The sequence below is a fragment of the Psammomys obesus genome, unplaced genomic scaffold (genome assembly GCF_907164565.1).
Source record: "Psammomys obesus unplaced genomic scaffold, mPsaObe1.curated_primary_1811, whole genome shotgun sequence".
NCBI classification, from domain to species: Eukaryota; Metazoa; Chordata; class Mammalia; order Rodentia; family Muridae; genus Psammomys; species Psammomys obesus.
Genome location: NW_026592510.1, coordinates 22,149,138 through 22,173,339, shown reverse-complemented (window position 1 = coordinate 22,173,339; position 24,202 = coordinate 22,149,138). Strand labels below are relative to the sequence as shown.

General features: G+C 36.8%; 1 protein-coding gene across 5 annotated transcripts in view; it reads right to left on the bottom strand.

The window, feature by feature from the left end:
- Tle4 (TLE family member 4, transcriptional corepressor) overlaps positions 1–24,202 on the bottom strand; it is a gene marked incomplete at its 5' end in the record, with an annotated part of 126,135 nt that overhangs the window by 52,949 nt on the left and 48,984 nt on the right. For 3 of the 5 annotated variants that reach the window (XM_055613768.1, XM_055613770.1, XM_055613772.1), the window contains 2 exon segments: positions 3,553–3,569; positions 4,795–4,999. In XM_055613768.1, coding sequence (XP_055469743.1) covers positions 3,553–3,569; positions 4,795–4,999 — 222 coding nt within the window. 5 annotated transcript variants of the gene reach the window in all.

Sequence of the window (24,202 nt, the reverse complement as noted above, 5' to 3'; positions counted from 1 at the left end):
TGAAAATATGCTCAATAATAGTACCTTGGAAGAAATCATTGAGCTGAGCAGCATTCCCTAATTGTGTGTTTGTCTGTTTCAATTAACCTTAACTTTGGTTTCTATTTTCTCACTAGAGTATTAGGATTATGTAGACCCTGGATGTAAGGGATGGTATTAAGAGTAATTTCTCAGCCTTAGGTTCTTACCAAGTTTAGGCAGTTTTGTGGGGGTTGTCCTAAGCTATTAACCCCATTTCAGTCTGTTGAAAACCAGAGTGATGTAAGACCTTGACGGCTTGGAGCAAATACCTCAAGCAACCGGGAGGCTCCTAATCAATGTCCCCTGTAGTGGACATTTTAGAACCTTTACCTAGCTACCTTTACCTATCATCCCTCAGTGGTACAATACAAAAAAGTATTTCCTAGATCTTACCTATTATTTCCTAGGAATGAAAACAAGGAAGAGAATGGGGAGAAATGGAACAGTAGGTGGCAAGCAACTCTACCTAGAAAACAGGGGTAGGAATTTAGTTTTGGCGTTTTGGGGGCTGTCTCCATTACTCTTAAAGGTAAGAGGAAATTAACAGTCTTGAATTTCTTGTCATTTTCAGGCCTCACATGGGGGGCTTACTATTAATCACATACAGTCAGCAGAGAGCCAAGCAAATAAGGAAGGTGGCAGGTACTACGCATGGCCCCTTATTTCAACAGCACTACTGTACACAATGTTTTAGTTTCTCATCACCAAGTAAACTGACTCTAAGACTCCCCCACAGTGTCTTCTCCTTTAGATCCATATTTACATTCTCTATCAGTGTCAAAAAACTTCAGATGGAAGTCTGCAAATAACAGGCTTAAGAATGAACTTGGCTACTGGAGCTAAAGAAAACGAGATCAATAAAGCCAACAGCATGTGATTTAGTGGGACAGAACTTCCAAAGGAAAGAAAAAGGAGGGAAAGGCCTAACAATTCAGTAAGTGATTTTTCTGCTTTACTTGGCTTCTCGAGGAAAAGTGCCTTAATTACCTGCATCTTTAAAGTGAGCCTAAACGTCTGTTTTATAAGCTGTTCAGAAATCTGTCCTGTTTAATAATTGGTAGAACCAAGAAAACATTTCTTAAGAATATCTCTCACAATTAAAACCATCCACAACTTTGTATAAATCATAATTTTGCTACCATATCAAAATGTTACAATGACGCTGTGTAACACTGCCCACATCCTCATTACATGCAACACTAATTACTACCAGCAGACTCCAATTTTTCTGCACATTACAGGCTTTTAGAGGAGCTATAAAATTTTTCAGGCACCATTAATTTAAATTTGTATTGAAATTTCCTTTTGACAGATGGCCAAAAATTACTTATTATTTAGAGTACAAGAGCTGCCTGTTTGCAGATTAGAAGAGGAAAGGGAAAAATTTAAAGCCAGAAGGAAATTTATGTCATGTTCATTACCTGTTAAATGTTAAGGAGAATTACTGTGTGTGAATGAATTATTTCATTCTAGGGCAACATGCAGACAACTGGATCACTGGCTGCTATAAACCACTCCCAGTCACACAACCAGCCAACAACCATAAAGTGTTCCTCTCAGCCAGGAACTCCTTACAAGAGGATAAGGATGCTCAATGGAATATGCAGCTGTTTCTGTTAGCATCACAAGAAACATGTAACAGAATTAGCCAACTATTATTTTACCTTGTAAACCTACAGGATAATCCCAGACCAGATACAGCACACTTCAGTCATGGACATGTAGCTGCCATTCAAAATAAATCACAACAAAACATCAACTTATTTCCTTAGTACTTTCTCCTAGCTTCTGGCTATTCTGACACATCCAGACTCACTCTAAATGAGTATAGATGATTTAGAAATATAACCTACCTTTTCTTGTGTGGGTTAATATAAAACGTAAGTAGCATAAAGTATATAGTGGTATATAGATATTTTCACAATCATCTGTGAGTGGGGAGTCTTTTATTGAGTCCCCTGGCTTGCCTAACGGTTAAGCATTCATAAGCCACCAAGGAGTGTTTATGTTATATACTATCAGTGAATATTGACCACCTTATTTACTTATTACTTCTAAAGTACATGTGAAGAACATGTAATCACACTAAATTTTTTCTGGTGTAAGTACTGATATGAATAATATATAACAAAATATACAACTACACATTAAACTTTAATGTGTGCAGTTCTAATTGTTGACAGTTATTTGGGATTGCAGGGGCTTTCAAATTGAAAGATTCTTGAAGGGCAAAATGGATGTACTCAATATTGAATTTTCATTGTTTAAGGACTCTGAAAACAATTTTAATTTTAAAAAATTAAAATTAAAATTAAAAATTACCATTCATAATAAAAACAAAGAATTGTGTCTAGGATTAGTTTCATATAAAGTTCACAAAAAAAAAAAAAAATGCAAAAGGTCTAACTAACCCAATGGTTCTTAACCTGAATCATGACCCCTTTGGAGATCAAACAACCCTTCAAAGGGATCACCTAAGACCATCAGAAAACACAGATGTTTATATTATAATTTATAACAGTAACATAATTACAGTTATACAGTAGCAACAAAAACAATTTTATGGTTGGGGGTCACCAGAGCATGAAGAACTATAAAAAGGATCACAGCATTAGGGAGGTTGAAAACCACTCAACTAACCTATAGGCCACAATATTTGATTATTTAAAACTCAAAATGACAAAATGACAGTATCCATACCTTGGGCTAGTGTTTCAGAACTGGGTTACTACTGATGGGTGAGTAATACAATGGCATGTGCTTTGCAACTGTATGTGTACATGGCATTATTTCCACAGTACCTGAAGCAAAGGTGAACCACTTTCAAAGTTTATCCATTTCCTGCATGACAGGCTGTGGTTTTTGTTCGGATACTATGAAATTCAAATGCCTTTAACCCGTCACATTCTGGTATCATGTAAGAAAAGCACATATAAAGTAGGCCCTAAACACTTTTTGTCCTTTTCTATAACTTGCATATAAAGACACAGAAGGCAGATGAGACAAATAAAAACTTCAGAGAATTATTTGCCACACTACAAACTCAAGTATTACAAACAGAAAATGCAATGTCGCTGGTGAACAGAAATACTCTTAGGGAAGGTTTGTCTTCCTTCCTGCTGAGCATAAACCTAGAGTCTCACATACAACCAAGCACAAGCTCTCCCAGGCCAGACAGGTGTTTGATGCTTCAATGAACTGTTTTCTGATAAGTATGAATTTCTTATGAATCAATACATTTACTTCACTGAATTATTTTAAAGCAGTTTTTTTTTTTTTTGCATAGTAAGAGATACTATGAAAAATGTGAAAAATCTAATTTATTGGTCAACCTTGTTCTACAAATCTGATCCTCAGAACAATATGACTATTGTTTAAAAAGACCAATTACATACTTGACTACAAAGCTTACCACAATTTGTTAAATGTCATCCACATTACTCTCTAAATATCAAAGAATCTATTATTAGATTTATTCTCATCACTTAGAATCCCTTTACAATATTCTTGTGTCTGATTTTTGAGTCCTACCTTGATGGAGTCTCTGTCTGTAGGCAAAAGAGCAGCAAGACAAGCAGACAAGAAAAAAGAAAAGTGCTAGTTAGTTTACATAATATCATGCAGTTATCAAAACTAACCCTGCTAAATAAGAAATTGAACAGATGTCAACTTTGCTGTAAAGTTAATTATTAATACTATTCTAACAAGATTCACAAAGCACTGGTTCACCTTTGACAACTTCAAATGAACCAAAGTTAGCCATTCTTATTTATATACTTTATTGACTTTTCCACTTTATGAAAGAGTTTATAATCATGAGTCAATTCTCTACCATGGCATTAAGATAACTCTAAAACAAATATTACAGCAGTAAATCTATGCCTACGTAATATGAACAATTTGCCCATGACTTAAACTCTGGTACTGATACTTAACAGTAGATAGGACCTTTTTTATTACAAGCCACACCCTTTCAAGCCAACAAACCATTCCTGTGCTAAATAAATTATCATGAAGGAATGCTGGAATTTTTTCTCATTCCTGTGTTGGTTAACTATTAAAACTTATCAGTAAGCAGTGTTTCTGTGCCATCATCTTTCTTTAGAGGAGAAAGGAGACCCACCTTAAGACACAACTGAACTTCCTAATGGTTATTTTTTAAAAATAAAACAAAACAGTTAATCTCATGCTTCTGAACAGCAATGAGTAAAAAAGTATTGAAAATAACAAATTTCACACTTTGAATTTTATCATCTCAATAAGACAATTGGAAATTTTCTTACTATGCCTATAGGTTCATGTAATTTACGAATAATAACTGATTTGGTGAAATATCAAGTAAGCCTGTATAAAACCAAGTTTTCCTCCCCAACAATCTGGTTAAAGCTGACTTTTAGTGCTATACATAATTTAAAAAAGATTCCACTCTGATTTAGACTTGAGAAGCAAGGGATCCAAGGCACAATCTGCAGAGGTGGAAAGTTAGCTCAGCAGTAGCTAAGCAAAGTTAGCTCTTGACTTGCATGTGTAAAGTTCCTAGATGCAATCATCAGAAGAGCTAGGGTAGGAATGGAGGGCGTGGGGGTGGCAAAACCCAGAAACACTCTTTGCCTTTTGGAAGCCACTACTAGGGTCCCACGTGGCAAATGACTCCTTCTAAATATTAATCTGCCTTCTGGTGGAAATCCTTTTATTTAGACACTGGCAAAATGAAATTCAGAGACAGAATCAAAAGACAGATAATGTCACCTTGATCCCTAAATAATCACTCACCTCTTTGGTGATCATTGTCATGGTGCTTTTTCTCATCCTTAATTGGGAGGTGAGACTGACCTCCTAGTGCACTGGAGAGGGCCAGAAGTCCTGCACTGCTTCCGATGGGTGGAATGGCTGGGGGCTGAAGCCCGGAGGGGTGTGGCGTCAGGGGCACGGGCAGACCATGTCCATGTGATAAATGCTGAGCTTGGAGTTGTTGCTGCTGTGAAAAATTAGACACAGATATTGAATTTGTCCCTTGCATACCCTACAAGAACAGGAGGTAATAAAAATAATCTTGCACCCAAAAATGTCTTACCCTCATAGTATATCATTTTTAAAGTCGGGGAGAGAAAGGGGAATGAAGAGATGTATAACTTATGTGTTAGTTTTCTTCTAAAACCTGTTTTTTTTTTTCCTTTTCTTTTTTTACATGTAAACAACCTAAATTTTAATATGGTAAAACTGCCTAAGTAACTTTTAAAAGCTGAATGTTCTTTAAAATGTCTCCATATTTTGTTCTAGAATAAAAGGCAAAGGTACAGCTAACACGTATTTCTAATCAAAATGTATATGTGAATAACTGTTAAAGCAGTCATGTTGAACAAGAAAAGCTGAAAATCGAGAAAATTAGTGTTAAACAGTTGTCCCAGAACCACTGCACAGCATGCAGAGAGAGTTAATTTGAAAAGAGAAAACCTGAATTAACAGCCCAGAAAAGGAAGCTGGTTGCAGCCACAGTTTTTTAAGCCCTTTAAGTGTCCTCAGCGGCACTTGAGCAAATTACTAAAGAAAATCCAATGTAGCAAGGCTTGGGTTCTCCTGTAGGCTTGCTCAATAATGCTGAAATAATTGGGCACTCTGTGCACGTTTAGTGATGCTCGAATGAAAAGCTGGAGGCCTGCCCTTGTGCTCTTCTCTAGCAGCTGACTTTGTGTTGTGACAGGTTTATTTGAGTGGGACTGTGATGCATGCACCAGTAACTACGCTGACAAGAGTTTAAAGTCATTTTTACCAGTACACTGGCAACACATAGAGAAAGCCCTTAAGAGGCTGGAATGGGAGTGCTTGACCTCAACAGAGACTGAATCAAGCCTGACTAGAGGAGTCACCGTGAGTAGGTTTGCTACTTCTGAATGGGAAAGAGGAGAAGACAAGGGAGAATGTTAAATTAAATAGACCCATCGACAGGAATCTCTTCCACTCAAACCCTGCTAATGAAATTCTATCAGAACAATTGTTGGTTAATCCTAAAATTAACATTTGTAGTCAGTAAATATTAATTATTGCTTTTAAACAAATCACTTTTTAGGCAAAATCTCTAATAGCCAAACCACTCCTTTTATAATTTTCTTTCTTAGCATGATTTCACTAAATCGTTTTCAAAAATGAAGATATTCTCTAAACAGAAATTTAAAATAGCTTTTTTTGGTATTTCAAAATAAAGATGATTTTTTTTTCTTTTCAAATTTCTTTCTGTTTTCTTCCTTTCCTCTGTGACTTCCTGTATGTGACTAAAGTATAGCATTAATCAGTTCTTTTCTCCTGCTGACTGCATCTATCTTCTGGCTCACACACTTAACATATAGCAAGTAAAGCTAAGGTATACACACACATGCAATAGTAAACAAAAGCAGCACCCAGATCCTCCATCAGCCTAACCTCATCCTCCATGTACATAAAAGCTTTTCTAACTGCATTTTTCAAATTAGATGTTTCCTCCCTGGGAATATGAACCCGTTATTGGTTGTTCAATGCAGAGGTATCAGCCTTAAAAGCATATACACATAAAGAACAAAAACAGAGTCAGCAGTTAGATATGTATATAAACATAGAAATACATCTAGCAGATCGATCTATCCATCCATCTATCTATCTATCTATCTATCTCTCTCTCTCTCTCTATCTGTGCACCCACACACACACACATATATGTGATCATACACACATATGTAGTTATAATAATAATAACAATAATAATAAAGAATCTATAACTTGAAAGTAGAGGGGCATGAGAGTGGTGTGAGGGACGTCAGCTGGGAGAGGCGGGAAGGAAGGAGGAAAGTGATGATATAACTCTATTTCAATTAGAAGCGTATAAAAAACTAAATATAGTTTTTCATTTGAGTGACCCAAATCATCTCCACAATCCTTTAATATTAATTTAGTTGTGACCAAAAGTATCCAAGCAAAGTTGGATTTTCAAAATATGTAGAAAATTACTTACATGACGAATACAGGAATATAAGTAAATACAAGTCAAATTTATCTTAAAATCTACTTCAACTTGTCGACAAACTCTTCCAATTCTCTTTTTCCTCTAAATTCCATTAATATTTTATTTGTATAGTTTAGGCCTATGGCTGCTTATATCTCTAAGCTCAACTGACAAACAATTACAAGCACCTGAGTACGTATTTCTTTGACTGCTGGAGTCTCTAAATGACTTCAAATCCTCAGACACAGAAGCTTACGTAATGTTTTACAAAATTTACCAAACTAAGAAAATTTTCTGATACACTGAAGAATATCTGTCATAATAGATGATAAAAAGAAAATGATAAAGAGAAAACCTCAGTCTAAATGATTAACTTCAGGGATTCCAGTGTTTTGTTCTTCTCTCCAAGGATAATAAACATTAAAGAAAAAACAAAAATAAAAAAGTATTAACTACCTTATTTTTCCATTCAACCAGAACCTTTTTAAAGTAAGAAAATATATCCCAGTCTGTCTCGCTGTACATGAGCGTCACAGTAAGTTTCTCGGGTCCCCAATTTGGCCAACTCTCCCTCACAATAGCTAAACTGGAGCCTTATATCCCCTTCCTCTTTTATAGGCACCTTCAAAGAAGATTCACCCCAATACAGTGAGGACCAAAAAGGAGGGCAGAAGCCTGACAATACTCTAATAAAATGTGTCTCTGAAAGACATCCCATGGGTTTAAAAACAATACACCCCCCTCAAAATTAAAAAAAAAAAAAGTTAATCTTCTTAGCATTCAAGATCTTCCATAAAACTAGCATCAATTTGACTGTAAACTACTGTACAACAGCCAGGGAACTTTACCTGAAATACCAGTCAACTGAGTGAGCTCTAAACCTCGATATCTTATTGTTACTAGCCATCATCAACACACACATATATTCAATAATTTGTCTCTGTATGCTTAAATTCTCCTCATCCTTCTATCCTAACGTCCTTGTGAAGGGATGCCTCACCCTGATTACATTCAATCACTCTGATTCTAAGTGCTCTAGCACTACCTCTAAATTCTGATGGCACTTGAGGACAAAATCATTTAAATAATACTCTATAAATAACCCAAGAAAAATCAAGGAGATTTGTATATAGGGATAGCTAGTTGTAAATGCATATGCTAACATTTACAGTATCTTTATGAATAGAGCTATTTTTAAAAAATCTCCAAGTAGCAGATATTTCTAATTCTTAGTATAGATTATCAACTAAGGCTAGCACCATCTTATAAGCAGATGAATTCGGAGTTTATTTTCTCCTAGTGACCCAAACTTCAAAATTTAAAATACAATCAGAAGAAATTAAAAAGTTAGCTGATCCTACTATATTTTTCATTTGCAGCAATTTAAAAATAAACAGCTACAATCTAAAATAAGCAAGATTCATAGCATAATGATTAAACTTAAGAGCTTGGTACCTCTTTACATAAAAACTAGGGGTTTATTTTTATTGTTGGACTTCTAATTTTCAGTGTAAATTTCAAATTTCTCAAAGAGAACTACCAAACTTTCCTTAAACCAATGACCCCAAAATAGTCATATGACTCTATGTTTAAAGTTTTATTATTTCTACTTTTGTTTGTTTTGTTTTTTGAGAGAGGGTTTCTCTGTATAGCCTTAGCTGTCCATGACTCGCTTTGCAGACCAAACTGGCCTGAACTCACAGACGTCCACCTGCCTCTGCCTCCCCAAGTGCTGGGATCACAGGCATGCACCACTGCGCCAGGCTTGTTTCTACTTAATATATAATTCCCATTTACTCTTTGCCTACTTTCCAACTAATGGTACCGTATACGTAATGTTTTACAGAATTTACCAAACTAAGAAATTAACACTAGAACATCACTGTTACCCCACTCCCAAGTCAGAGCTCCCTGCTTACCCCACACCAATGCACCTGTCCTGCCCCAGAACTAAAACCATGCTATCCTATTCACATTTAAATAAATTTTATATTTTCATTTATTAAAAAAGTCCTTAAGGGGGGAGGAAGTGCTTTCTGTTGATAAGATAGAAGCGAAATGAGAAGAAGAAAAAAAAAAAAAAGCCCTTAAAGATTTGGGATGGTTACGTTAAGAATGGTAACAACAAATTATAGTCCTATTGTTAAATAGCATATACTCTGAATAGGTTTAGAGATGAAATGGGCCACCACAAACTCATGTCACATGTCACTCATTCCTACAATTAGAACATATTCATTAACAATTAAACATATTCGTTATGGTGTTCTCCACAATGAAATGGTTTTTATTAAGTATTTTCTTTTTTAAATTTATTACTTATTACAATTTAGTCACTCCATATTCCGACTGTGGCTGCCTTCCTCATCTCCTCCCAATCCCACCCTCCCTCCCTCTTCTCCCCCTATGCCTGTTCCCTAGTCCACTGATAGCAGAGGTCCTCCTCCCCTTCTATCTGACCCTAGCCTATCAGGTCTCATAAGGCCTGGCTGCACTGTCTTCCTCTGTGGCCTGGCAAGACTGCACCCTCTAACCCCCAGGGGTAGGTGACCAGAGAGCCTGCCACTGAGTTCATGCCAGAGACAGCCTCTGCTCCCCTTACTAGAGAAGCCACTTGGAGACTGAGTCTGTGGGCTACATCTGAGCAGGGGGTTTAGATCCTCTCCATGCATGTTCCTTGGTTGGGGTATCAATCTCTGCAGGGGCCCCAGGGCCCAGTTTTTTTTTGCTCTGTTGGTCTCCTTTTGGAGCTCCTGTCCCCTGTAGGTCTTTTTTATCTCCCCCTTCTTTCATAAAATTCCCTGTACTCTGCCCAAAGTTTGGCTAAGAGTCTCAGCCTCTGTTTCGATACCTTATCAGTAGAGTCTTTCAGAGGCCCTCTGTGGTAGGCTCCTGCCTGATCACTGTCTTCTCCTGCTTCTGATGTCTCTCAAGTTTACCCTTCTGAATGAGGACTGAGCATCTTACCTAGGGTCCTTCCTCCTTGTTGTTTAGCTTCTTTATTATTAAATATTTTCAAAATATAAAAGCACATATAAAATGATATTTAACATGTCACCAAAAGGCATATAATAAATTCAGATACTCAAATATTGCAGCTGATTTTCACAGCAGTATAACAGGCTCTTTCCTGTTGTTACTAGCCATTTTCTAAAGTTCGATTCCAAGTTCTCACCTTAGGTACTATCCTAGAACTAGAGCCAGCATTAGATATCATCTTCTTTAAATAAAACCCATTAAACCAACAACGGTTAAGTTTAACTCTAACACTTTCCTTCACTTAAAATGAGGGTTTTCATGAATTAAGTATCAACTGACATTCAAGAGTTAAATCTTAAAAAGAATCTGTATTATGATTCCTTCTCAACAAAACAAAATCCATGAAAAGAGTAGGTTCTTTGCTGCTACTACCTATGATTACCTATGACTGCCAGTGACTGCATCTCTACCCATCTGTGCTCACTGCAAATCATTAACCTGTAAAGGTTTCCTACTTAAACCTCTCATAATAGATGAAATCCTCTCCGTTAAAAGACCAAAGAAAGGGCAATGCATATACAGAATACTAACATAGATTTGTTATTAAAGTAATTCAAGATAAATTAGCACTCTGAAAAGTACAAATCAACAAGCTAAAACAAAAAACAAAGGCAAAAAAAGTTAACTTTAGAAAAATAACTCCCCTATCAAGAAAAAAAAAAAAATCAAAGAGGGCATAAACTGTAGAACCAATTCAGCAATAAATGTATTTTATAACTATCATAACCAACAAAGTCCCATGAGACCAACAAAAAAAAAAAAAAAAAACTTAGAAAAATTCTTTTCATTAATTTTTGGTAGGCCATAACTTTATTTGTGTGCCTTGTTTCTCTAAAATATACTAAAAACAAAACATAAGGAACATGAAAAGAGGGAATTTGGGGGAGGCAGAGAGGGGAAAAAAGGGACTAATAGGACAGACTATGATGAATGAATAGAGGAGTGAAATTATAAAATAAATTATTTTAATGATAAAAAAATAAATTATGAAAAATAAATAAATAAATTATGTCTGTTTCTCTCCTAACTAGCCATTCAAGGAAATAAACATTAAAATACAGCAAACTTTAAACTCAGGCAAGTAAACACGCCATTCAGATAATTTTATTCTGAAAAATAACCAGTAATTATGACTGAAAATACCTAGCAGCAAGGTGGCACACACAGCCTTATTCTATTAATTGCATTTTACTGGCTTTTCCTTAAAAATAAATAAATAGATAGATAGATAGATAGATAGATAGATAGATAGATAGATAAGCAAGCAGATAAATAAATAAATAATTTCCTTATATTCTCAAGTCTGGAAAGGAGAGCAGAAATCAATTTTACAGGAAATATTTTTTAAATATTGTCTATTAGTAAAAACAAAGAATTTATTTCAATCAAAGGTCCACAACTCTCTGATCACCAGGGCCTTACTAGCTAACAAGAAGCCAGAGCTGACAAAGGTAGAACAGCTCCCACACACTGGCCCCAGGAACACTGCCCATCCCTACCCAAGCCAGCAGAGGTTTTCCTGCGCATTACTACACCCTTCAAGTCTACCAAAGCCTCAACAGCAAAGTTCACAAACACCATGCACTTTCACTAAGAACAATAGAATCCTAGCAGCAATGAGCACCCTAGTGCCCTATCTGGGTTCCTGCCCCCTATCCTCTTGGTATCTTGGTTCTTCACATAAAGAAGAAAAGAGAGAGAAGGAAGAGAAGTGAAGATAGGAAGAAAGAAAACAGTGAGTTTATGGGGGGAGTCTTTGCTAGAGATCAAGAAATCTACACAGACAATCAGTATCAGAAGGACAGTGAGCCAACTTAAGAAGTCCCCACTGGCAATAAGGACACAGCTTCACAGCATCATAAAAGACGGCTATAAAGGATTGTGATGTATTGCTATTTCTGTTCATTTGTTTATTTAATATGCACAAGTTCTTCCGTGGTAACCTGAGAAAACAAGCGGAGGTACAGACATTCTAGTGTCAATGACTAGAGAATGTCTCCCATTTACACACTTTCAAATCCAGAGCTCCAAAGCACACAACCATCCTTCTTCCAGCCAGTCACAGAGAACAAATGATCTAATCTAGCTGGAAGAAACTATACTAGGAAAGAAAGGAAGACTGAAACAGACCTTAAGCAGCCAGAAGGAGGGACCATGTTATGAACTGGACAGAGGTAATGTAGGGGCCACCTGACTTGTGGAAAAACAAACAAACAAACAAACAAAACAAAACACTGTTTTAATAGAGACAGCACTGGTAACCCATCTCAACTATGGGACTGGACTGAGTCTGAGAATGAGGTCATTTAAGAAGCATTACAAGGATGTGGTACCTGAACCATTCAGTTGGCTTCCTCATCATCTATGAGCAAAAAACAGTTACCCCATGCTTCCAAGCTTGTTTCTTATGTGACAATAGGAGAGTTATAACATCTACTTCCCAAAGTGGCTGTATTATAACATACCTGTTCTTATTACTGAAAAGGGGCTTCTACCCCCTCTCAAAATACACATACACACAAAAGAAGGGAAGGTGTTATCAGCTCTTGCCTATTGTTATGATAAGTCCACCACAGGGGTTAACCTCTTTTTCAAAGGATATTAATTTAAAAGGGAATTACTTCTTTATTCTGAATTAATTCAGAACACAAAATAAAATTATTGGATACAAAGTTGTTAGAAAACAGGTTATTTAGTATCAAGAATCACTCCATAGATTACTTAGCTTTCCCATAATGTGATAAATTAGAAACATATAACATCACTGGAGTAGTATTATTCTTACTTAGAAACAAAACAAAAGCCTTAGCCTGACTGTAACCTTGAAAAAAATTAGAAACCACCAAACAAATTCAGAATATGGAAGATTCCACAAGGCTAGTCTAGAATCTTTACAATGAAAATAAATTATTCAGCAAAGTGTGTTTGGGAACTACTTCAGAGTCAAGAAGAATGAAGAGAGATGGAAAGAAAAGTGCTTACATATTAGAGAGAATGCTACAAAGAAAATGCTAATAAAAATGCTAAAAGACATTCTATGGACAGTTGGACATATATGATGATAAACTCTCATACTGCCCAATGGAATATGTTAACTGCATTATCCAGAAGACAGACTTGTCCACAGAAGATACATAGTTAAGTATTAATGATGAAATACTGTGACTGTCTTATTTTTGAGTGTTCAATACTTGCAGAAGTGTCTGTACGTGTGCACACAGGAGCAAAAGCATGAGAAACAAAGTATCACCCGGCACATTTCTTTTTGAGTATCCAGTGCTTGTTTCACTATTTATTAAAATTTCCCGCATCTGTGGGGCATAAGTGACAAAGCTATGTCCTGTCTACCATATAAAGTCTTTGCACCTAACAAATGTCTTGGCGGAAGCTAAATATTAAACTAGTAGAAGAAGCAAGACTAAAGAGGACAAAGGAAGAAACTTTTCAAGCTAAGCACTGTTGACTTAAAGCATAGAGCTTCTATAGGAGAAAGCCATATGTGTAGAGCAACCCAAGAAATAAGCTCACTTTAGCGCATGTCCTTGTACACAAGCCACAGATCTCACAGCCCTTAAAGCCTGCACACGGTAGACTCGTAACAGCAAAGCTAGTAAATCCCATGAGATAATGTGTTAATGGTCCACTGCCTCCCTTGAGGTCATGAAATAGGGGCAAGAAAGTTTGTACTTCTCCAAACTTACTAAAATGAACAATGGAGGAATATGGCACCATTTCATTCTAGCTATAGGTGACAAAGATGTTATGGTAGGAAATCCAAATGTTGAAATCAGAATGGCTGATAAGCTAGGGTCAGATGGAAGGGGAGGAGGATCTCCCCTATAATTGGACTTATAGAGGGGCAGGGAGGAGACAAGGGAGGGAGAGTGTGATTGGGAGGGAATGTGGGAGGGGGCTACAGCCTGGACACAAATAAACTGTAATTAACATAAAAAATAAAAAAAAATCATATCAAAAACTAAATCAGAATGGAAGTGGGTCAACATCACCTCAGGACAAGAAACAGGTTGTGTGTGTGTGTGTGTGAGAGAGAGAGAGAGAGAGAGGGAGAGAGAGTTCTTAGTTCTATCTGTGGCCTGGGAGAGGGAGAGAGGGAGAGAGAGAGAGAGAGAGAGAGAGAGAGAGAGAGAGAGGGAGAGAGAGGGAGAGAGGGAGAGAGAGTTCTTAGTTCTGTCTGTGGCCTGGGAGACCCTTCCCTACAGCCCTCCCTTTTACTGCCATTCTTTCAGCTTGAGAACTTTATATTTCTCACCCATCTCCTTGGCCTGCTACTCTGGTTATTCTATTACCTTCATGGCCCAATATGATGCCTATGTCCTTTCCCTAAACCTTTGGGGGACTTTATCAACCTTCTTACTGGAAATCTTGCTACCATCACCTCCACACTGAATTGGTTTTGAGCCTTTACTACAGAATCTAATTCTAAGCAAAATAATAATGAAGCCTTAAGATATTAAAAAAAAAAAAAACTCTTAACACATCAAACTGACTTATCCGTTTTCTGAGTTTAGTTACTGAAGCCATCAAGTCAAAAGACTGTGATGAGAGAGCTTTCTGTGGTTACTTGAAACACTCTTAAAATGACTACATTTAAAAAATTTTTCATGTTTACTGATTTTGATCTGAAAATATGAGAGGTAGTTGGAACCTTAACCTATTTATTCAGCTTCTTTGTTGTACATTTGTGTGTTGTACACATATTTTTATACATATGATAAATAAAAATAAATCTTAAAAGTATTCAGACATAGATCTACTCATAAATCAGAAAGAGTAAACTTCTTTAGTTTAGCATATATATGTTATAGAACATATATGTATTCTCTCTATACATATATAGGTAGTAGAATATATACATGCTAAACTAAAACTATATGTACCATACTATAATAGTTTCTATTCTCTATCTTTATTTAATAAAATCCTAAGAGAAAGACTAATAGGCACTGGATTAACCTTGCTTATTTTGACATTTGCTGGCAAATGAATGGAACTAGAAAAGATCATCCTGAGTGAGGTTAACCCAGAAACAGAAAGACACACATGGTATATACTCATTTATAAGGGGATATTAGCCATATTATATAGGCTAAACCTACTAAAATCTACAGACCTAAAGAGCTAACCAACAGGGAGAACCCTAGGGAAGATGCTTAATCCTCATTCAGAAGGGAAAACAGGATAGAGAGTGGAAGCTGTTGAAGAGAGCGAACAGGATGAGAGCCTATCACAGATGTTCTCTAAAAGACTCCACCCACAGGGTATCAAAGCAGATGCAGAGACTCATAGCCAAACTTTGGACACAGGGAAGGGAGTCTTATGGAGGAAAGGGGATATAGAAGGACCCGGAGGAGACAGGAGCCACACAAGGAAACGAACAACGCCAAAAAGCTGGGCCCAGAGGCGATTGGAGACACTGCTGCATCAACCAAAGACCATCCATAGAGAATACATAGGTCCTGAGCTCAGATGTAGCCCGTAGACAGCTCAGTCTCCGTGTGGGCTCCCTAGTAAACGCAGAAAAAACAGTCTCTGACATGAACTTGGTTACCTGCTTCTCAATCACTTCTTCCTGCTGGGGTAACCTAGCCAGCCCACAGAGGAAGAGGATCCAGTCAGTCCTGACGAGACCTGACAGACTACCCTATCAGTGGATAAGGACGAGGAATAGGAAAGAAAGAGGGAGGGAGGGTGAGACTGGGAGGAGATGAGGTGGCAGCTACAACTGGGATACAAAGCAAATAAATTGTAAATAGTAAGAAATAGAAGAGAGGAAGAGGAAGAAGAATAATCAAATTTTCATTACCCCCCCTAAGAACAATTTGCTACCCTAATACAAGCTGTTGCATCCAGTAAGTTCTCTTATCTGCTAACTTTTTTACATTAATTTTTATTTTTTATATTAATCATAGGTTATTTACTTTGTATCCCAGCCATAGCCCCATCCCTCATTCCCTCACAATCCCACCCTCCCTCCCTGTCCCTTTCCAAGTCCACTTCTAGGGGAGGTCTTAGAAGAAAATTTCTTAAATTGGCCAAAGGAAGCTCAAAATATGAAAAGAGAAGTGACAGTATTTATTACTCAGTTGAAATAAGAAAAATGCTATTTTTTAAACGACTCATTACAGAAATGATAAGAAAAGCCAGAAACTGGGAACAGGAATTTATAACACATAACCAAAAGATGCTCATGATCCTGATACCAGTTACAAAGCAACTAAAATTTTGGTTGAAAAATAAAGTTTGCCTTAACACAGCCTAAAAAGACTATGTTATGATAGAACAAAAAAAAAAATGTATTTAATTATTTGAACTTCAGAATACCATGCAGAAAATACACTGAAAGCAACAAGAACAAACAACAAAAAAAAACAACTAGAAAGAATTGAGGAGCTCAGATCAAAACAGCATAGTGTTTGGATGAGGGCTGTAGCAGTAAGCAATAGAAAAAAAAAAACAACAAAGAATTGAGACCTTTTTATGAAGACAATTCCAAAGACATGGTTATGTGAAGCAGGTTTTAAGAATAACTTAGGGAACTCAGGATACCTTGTAAAATTAGACCTCCCATAACCACACAGATCGAACCAATTACATAGGGCAGAAGAGAAGATAAAATAGAATTTTATCTTGTTTTTGCAAATAGAAATGAAGAAATAAAGAACAGAAAGAAATTAAGTCAAGAATAACCCTACTAGCCAAAGACAATACTGTATTGGTAGATATACGCAGTGTATTTTCAATGTGTATGTAAGCATTTTGAAATGAGTACATCAAAATATCTTTTAGTTTAGTCTGTTGTCTGTTGCTGGCACTCAAGATCTGGTTATACCCATCCTTGTTTTATAAAGCTGCCTAAGACTTTTCTGACTGGCTGATTAAGGGGCCTATACCTGGGCATGGGCAGAGTGGGGTAGGTGTGGCTAAGGCTTCAGGGTTTTGGGGTTCAAGAGGTAATCACAGGAAGCAGACAGATAGGAAGACAGGAGGGAGGAGGACACTAGAATGGGTTAGGTGGAGAAGGAACCACCTGGGATTGGAGATAAAACTCCAATAACGGCTTGAAAAGGCCCAGATGAATATAAGCAAGTACCATGGGATTGTGGATGGAAGGTAGGTCAGATGAGGATGATTAAGGCAGATGGCATTGGATGGGGGCTGAGAAGTGAATGGTAAGGGATAAATATCTGTTCAGCCCAAGGTAGTAAGGCACTTATAAAATCTAACAGGTGTCTGTGTCTTATTATTTGTGATAGTGGGTTAAATAATACCACTGTGATAGACTTAGGGCTAATAATAAATAACATTATATAGCCCAACACTCATTTTTTTTATTTACAAAAACAGCTGTCTTCATCTCTAAGTAATGCTGCTTTGTTAGTAATAGCTCGGTGGTTTGTTATTACCTAAGTATGGGATGTCCACGTAAGTGATGCCCGGTAACTAGATATTGAGGCTGTTTCCACTATTTTATACAGTCACATAGCATTAAAATGTTAAGAGAACTCCTCAAGTTACAGAGTACCCAATAAAAGTGACCTAAATAATATTTATATTTTTCATATAATAAAGGAAGATAACATTTTCTCCATAAGGACAGAAAACATCTTTTGTTAAATACACTTTTTATATCTCAGTGGCTTGGATAGGTAATGTGCCCACTTATCTGTAAGAAGAACAAGACCACTAGACTGTTAGCCTTCATTGTAGAAGGTGGAAACCACCTACCAGGGAGAACCAGCATTTGTCTTTGCTCTTGATCATTCTAGCAAGCTGTTAAGAAACCCAAAAACAACTTCCCAGTTTTCAATCCAAGTAACAAGAAACTTAGACTGGAATGGTATCTGTTTTGTTTTCCCTCAATGGTTTCTTCTCTCAGGTATAAAATTTGTGCAGAGCTGTGGCTACAAATTGCTTTGAGTTAACTCAGAAACACCCTGGGGAAATTAAATGAGGGGGAAAAAAAATGACATGACTACCCCTTTGCTTTGTGGCACCTGAGTGACACTGCCTTGATGCTCAGAAGACAAATCTGGGCCAAAATTGTCTCTCCCATTTTATGGCTCTACTAAGAAAAAGAGAGGGAGAGAGAGAGAGAGAGAGAACCATAAACCTCTAAAAGGTTTCAAAAAGGATTCATTTTTAGTTTTTCTTTTCTTAAGAGGGAGGGGAAGTAGCTCTAACTCCAATTAGGTCAACAATGCTTTTTAAGTTTGAGTATTACTCTTATCTCACAAGTATTTGCTACTCATGAACAATATATGGACACAAGAGAAAAAAAGTGGAACCACAGAAAAAGAGCAAAGCCTACATAAAACAACGGCATAATTTCAAGAAAAACGCCATATAAAACGTAAGGCAATTCCTCCGAGTTCTAACTTGATTTCTCACTGACTGGCCTCTTGTCTCTCCTTCCTCAGCCATTGCCTACAATTAGCTAACAACCCTTTGCCTCTAACTCCCCGGGCAATATTTAGCAAAAAAAAAATGTCACTGTAAACTCCTGATTACCACGTTTTGAGTAACAGTTCTGCAATGACCCTTTAAACTTCTAGAGACATATACATTCTGCGTACATATATACCACTGTTTTACTATTTCATATTTGTTTTTGTTGTTATTACATAGTCCTATTCTGAGAAGCACAGGTTCAAACATCATTTTCATTATGCGACCCTATGTATCTAAAGACAAGAAACCGTTACCTTTTAATGGTAGTATTTATATGTATAATATCAGCACAAAAGAAGCATGATATATATCAAGATAATGCAATCAACCTATGAAAGTGATAGAAGTCAGATAATTTATGCCTCAGGCACATTCATTCCACTTCCCTCCCGAGGCTGAGCCCGGAACTACCCTAAGAAATATGTTCTCATTGTAAATTCGAGAATAGTCAAGAGAACAAACAAGGGATGACAGCATTCTGACAATGAGAAGCAGAGAACCCATTTCTGCCACTTCTTCCTTATATAACCCTTTACAAAAGTTACTTCGATTCTAAGTTGTGCTTCATTACTGTAAAGTCATGAGACTATTTCAACATAGGGTAAATGTGAACATGAAACAAAACACATGTAAATACTTAGCATAGTACTTAAAAAATAAATATCCAGTAAATATCTGTTCTTTATATATTCACTGTTTCTGAGGAAAAGAATGAACTTCTAGAAGTGCAATAAATCCAGAGAAATAACTAACATACAAAGGACCCAAAGCTTTAAAATAAAAATTCCATAGTCATTTAAATAGACTCATAAAGCCAAATTAGACAAATTAGTAGCTATCTACTCTGGCCTTGAATTTTATAGAAAAGAAAACTTAAATGACATTACTAAGACCATCTGACACTGGGGTTTGTATATTTCCTATTAGTTTACATTTCCTCTCTACCTGGGTTCAAAGCTGTAGAGAAAAAAGTCAAATAACAGTTCAAAATATAGTACTTCTTTATACATTTACTAACCAATATTATAAGCTACTATATACTTTTGAAAATAGTGCTTAATATTTATTTTATACACATTTATTGAAACAATGAGCCACCCAATGCTTTGGCATCATGGCTAAAAAGTGAACAAAAGAGAAAGTGACACACAAATCAATACTAAGTGCTGGGAAGAAAATAAAACAGGCTAATGGCTCGAAGAATAAAGGGGAAGACACACCCATCAAAAGGGCTGCCAGCCAAACAGGCCCTTCTTGAGAAGAGGCCACCTGAATGAACATCTGAAGAAAAACACTAAGAAAGTCTCATGAGGACATGAAAAAGAGCACTGTGGAGGACAGAAAAACTGCCACACCACCATTACCAAGAGCATGCTGGGAGTGCTGAGACTAGGGTTCCTTAACCACAGTTAAATGAAAGGGGTTGAAGCCTGTAGGCCATGTAAAAAATTCAGATTTTTTCTTAGAAATTTTCCTAAGCAAAAAGGTCAATGACTAGAAAGTTTTAAACAAAGGAGCAACGAGGTCTGATTTATGTTTTAGACAAAGATCATGGAAGAGTTTGTCTGCAAATTAAAATACAGAAAACCTAATGTAAAAACAAACAAACAATAATAAAAACAACCATGTCAGGAAGCAGCTGTATAGAACCAGCTGGGAAAGTGTCTTGGACTAGGGGCAAATGGAAGATGCTCTGACTGAGGACAGAAATGTTAAGAATTAGAATAGATACTGGTTTTAACACAGGGTTTGTATATTCAGCAACCACAATAAAACCCACAGCCGTATCAAAAATAAACAGGATCATAAGCCTAACTTTAAAACTTCACAAAACATAAGAAAAACTATTTGTGATACTGAGTTAAGTATTACTTAGGGACAAGAATAAGTAAAACCTACACAAGAAAAAAACAATTCTCGAACTGTAATTACCTCAATGTTTAAAGAAAATAGAGTGTGCTCTTAAGTATAGTAGCTCATGACTGCTATCTCAGCACTCAGAGATGGCTGAGGCAGAAGGATGCACATGTGAAGCTAGGCTGGACTATGTAGTGAGACTTTTAAAAAAGCAAACAAAATTATATCCTCTTTACAAGACACAGTTTAAATGAGTAGAGTTGTTAAGCAGTGATGCTTGGTTGACCTTTGATGCCAGTCCTCAGTAGGCAGAGGCAGGTGGATCTCTGAGTTCAAGGTCAGCCTGGTCTGAGGAGCAAATTCTAAGACAGGCAAGGATACACAGAGAAGCACTGTCTCAAAAACAAAAGAAACAAACAAACACCCCCCCCCAAAAAAAAAAAAAAAACCAGACCTTTCCCAGTCTGTTGTGCAATCTGGTGTGGCCTGTGGCCTTTGTCCTGCTGAGATGCTTCAAAGCCTTATTAATTAAGAATGTCTGGGTCCCCAGACACTACTATACTCAGGTTTACCAGGAAATTTGGGCAGGAACAGGGTTAATGACTTTCATCTTTTGTAAACTCAGGAGTGCTGATAAAAGAAGTAAAGCTTTGAAAGTCTCCAGTCCTGCTCCTGCCCACGCCCATCATTAGCTATTCCTAGTAGACTCAAAATGAATCCTGTCAGCTAAGCTTAAGCAAGCTGTTAGATGGAAACACGAAACATCACTCTGCACTTGTCTAAGTACTATTTACAATGTGGCATTAATAAATGTGTGTGAAAAGAAAAAAAAAAAAAAAAAAAACCAAAGCAAAACAGAGTAGAGCTACAGAATCAGTGAATATATAACAAATATATAAAATGTTCATATCTAGAATATTAAAACATAATCAAAACTTATAAATGGCAGGAGGAAAAAGTTAAAGATTTCATCTAATTGTTTTTGAAGACAATATAGAGATAGCCACCTACATTAAAAAAAATCATTAACTTTTATGAAGAAACAAAATGGAAAAGCATAGTGAGTACCACCAACTGAAAAAGCTGTGATCCCAAGTGTTGGTGAAGATGAAGAGCAAAGGCTCTCTAGACCTACCAGCAGGACTGCAGAACAGCAGGGACAGTGTGGAAAATAATGTAGCACTTATAAAATGAAATACACTTAATATCATTTGCTCAGCATTCTTACTTTTATGTAATCACACAGAAGAAAGGAAATGTGCTTTCAAAAATGGAGATGTGAATATTTTTTTGTAGTACTATTCTCAATCACACAAAATTGAATATAATCCCTTTGTCCTCAGAGAAGTGAATGAATAGGCCAAGTGGACTATACTCACAATAAATCATTCAGCAATACACAGGACCCTCGCTATTGACAAGGGCAAGTACATGGCCAAGTCTCAAAGGTCTTATGTTCAAGGAAGCACCATTCAAAGGGCTATATAATAATGACTCCACTTACAGTACATTCTCTAACAAGCTCACTTTGAGAGAAAACAATTTTTATCCCTAAAAGACTCTAACAGAGACAGAAACCGTCTCAAAAAGAAAAATAGAGAATGAAGAGTGGCGAGTGCTTGAGCCCTGACTGTGGTGGTAGCTCCACAATCACATTCAGCTGTCAAAATTCAGATTCCTGCTCTAACCAGGAATACCTGTGGTTTAAACTATACCCATAAATCTGGCCTGAAAACAGTAAATAATCCTTAATGGCCATATATTTCTGAATTCTTAATTTCAGGAATCTAAAAACTTTATCTGCAAACATAAAAATACATGAGTATTTTTAATTATCCTTAATGTTTACAGCCTTATTTTTGTCTTCTGTTTTTCTTTAGTAGCCTTCCAAACAAATTTTTATGGAAATTAAAATATGTGAGGCTGGAGAAATGGACCAGTGGTTAAGACCACTCATTAACTCTTGCAGATACCCCATGTTCAATTCCTAGCAGCTACATGGTAGCTCATTACCATGCTAAGGTCTAACTCAAGGGGATCTGATGCTCTCTTCTAACCTCAGTGGGAACCAGGAATAGATGTGGTGCAATAAACATACATGCAGGCAAAATGTCATATACATAAAATAATTTAAGCCTGAAAAATTAAAAAAAAAATCTTTAAAAAGAAAGAAATTTAGGCAAGGTGGTGATGGCATACACCTTTAATCCCAGCACTCCTGAGACAGAGGCAGGCAGATCTCTGTGAGTTCATAAGGCTAGTCTGGTCTAGAAAGTGAGTTCCAGGACAGCTATACTGAGAAACCTTGTCTTGAAAAACCAAAAACAACAAAACAAACAAACAAGAACAAAAAAGAAATTAAAATCTTAAAATATGTTAAATTCTAAATAAGATAGGTGTAATCTGAGGATTCACTTCAAAGCATGTTAGGAAGATTTTTAAAATATTCAAAATGAAAAAAACACTGAACAAGGTGTTATGAAGGTACCAAAAAAATTGTGGAATTGACAAACGGAGTATGTGCCGCCTGACTTAATTAATCTTTTCACAAAGATCTTTAAGACAGCACTGATGATCACAAATGCACTTTTGGGTAGAAGGAAACTAAAACTGATTTCTTAGCAATTCTGGGTGTATAGATTATAAGTCCTTACACCTTTCCCCAGGTCCTAAGAGTCAAGCACCATCAGTAACACTTGTTTCAGATCAGCATGTTTCCCTAGGAGCCCATTTTTGCTCTGCCCTCTCAACTTTATGAGGGACACAAAAGCCAGGCTGAGTCCACAGAAAATAAGACCTCTGATTGGCTGCTTCTGATGCTGCATGGAGAAACACCACCGAGACGAAGTCATCAGAGAAAAGTTAAGGGTAGGGAGAAATGTAATAAGCATATAAAAATTCTGAATTGCCAACTTAAAAGCTAATGTGAGCAAACCTGCTTTCCGTGTGTAAGTTAGCCCAGTCTATGAACAGCTTGCTAAACTCATCCTAGCAATCTGGTAGCCTGTCTTCCAATGGAATCTCAGAGCCCACTTGGCCTCAAACTATCAGTTACCCCACCTAGACACTTTCTACATCTCTGGTGACACTACTCACTTCAAAATGAGCTGCATATGTGAGTTATTAAGGAAAGAGGGGAAAAAGCTCCTCTTTAAACAGGAAAAATAAGGTTAGCAACAGTTTGGGGAAGGAGATGAATTGGCTTCTAGAAATTTCTTCCAGAGGAGCTTTCTAATAGAAATTAATTGAATACACACCACAAGCAACAAATCAGAAATCATCCCTCTGACCTAGTAATTTTCTGAGCTCTGAAGTGAAAAGTGAGCTAAAAATTATTTAAATGTAAGAGAGCCTTTATTATGAGAAGGGAAATCACAGCCTCTTAAGTCTCAGCAAACTGCAGCACAAGATTGGATTATGCCTACATCACTCAATACTGCAGCTCTTTTTTTCCAAGGGGAAAGAAAATAGGGAGAAGAGAATCAACATAAAAAGGGACTTGACGCAAAACTGCTTTAGTTTTAAGCACCATCACAGCTCTGTGAGCGCATATAAACAAAGCCCTGTAAGTGCAAAAGGCCCAGGGACATGTCTGTGCCTCCAGCACAACCCACAATGAAGCTTCTTATACTGTGGGTGAAGATTAAAAGAACATAAAAAAAAAAAAAACAATAAAACATTTCTAAAAGCAATGACCCAAAATTACAATGCATTATGACCCTGACAGTGCTCACCTGTGCAGTAGCATGAGCCTGCAGAGCTTGGTTCTGAACACAGAAAGTCATGCAACACCAGCAACTGTATGGTACAAACTGCAGTATTTTACTATACATACAAAGTTTT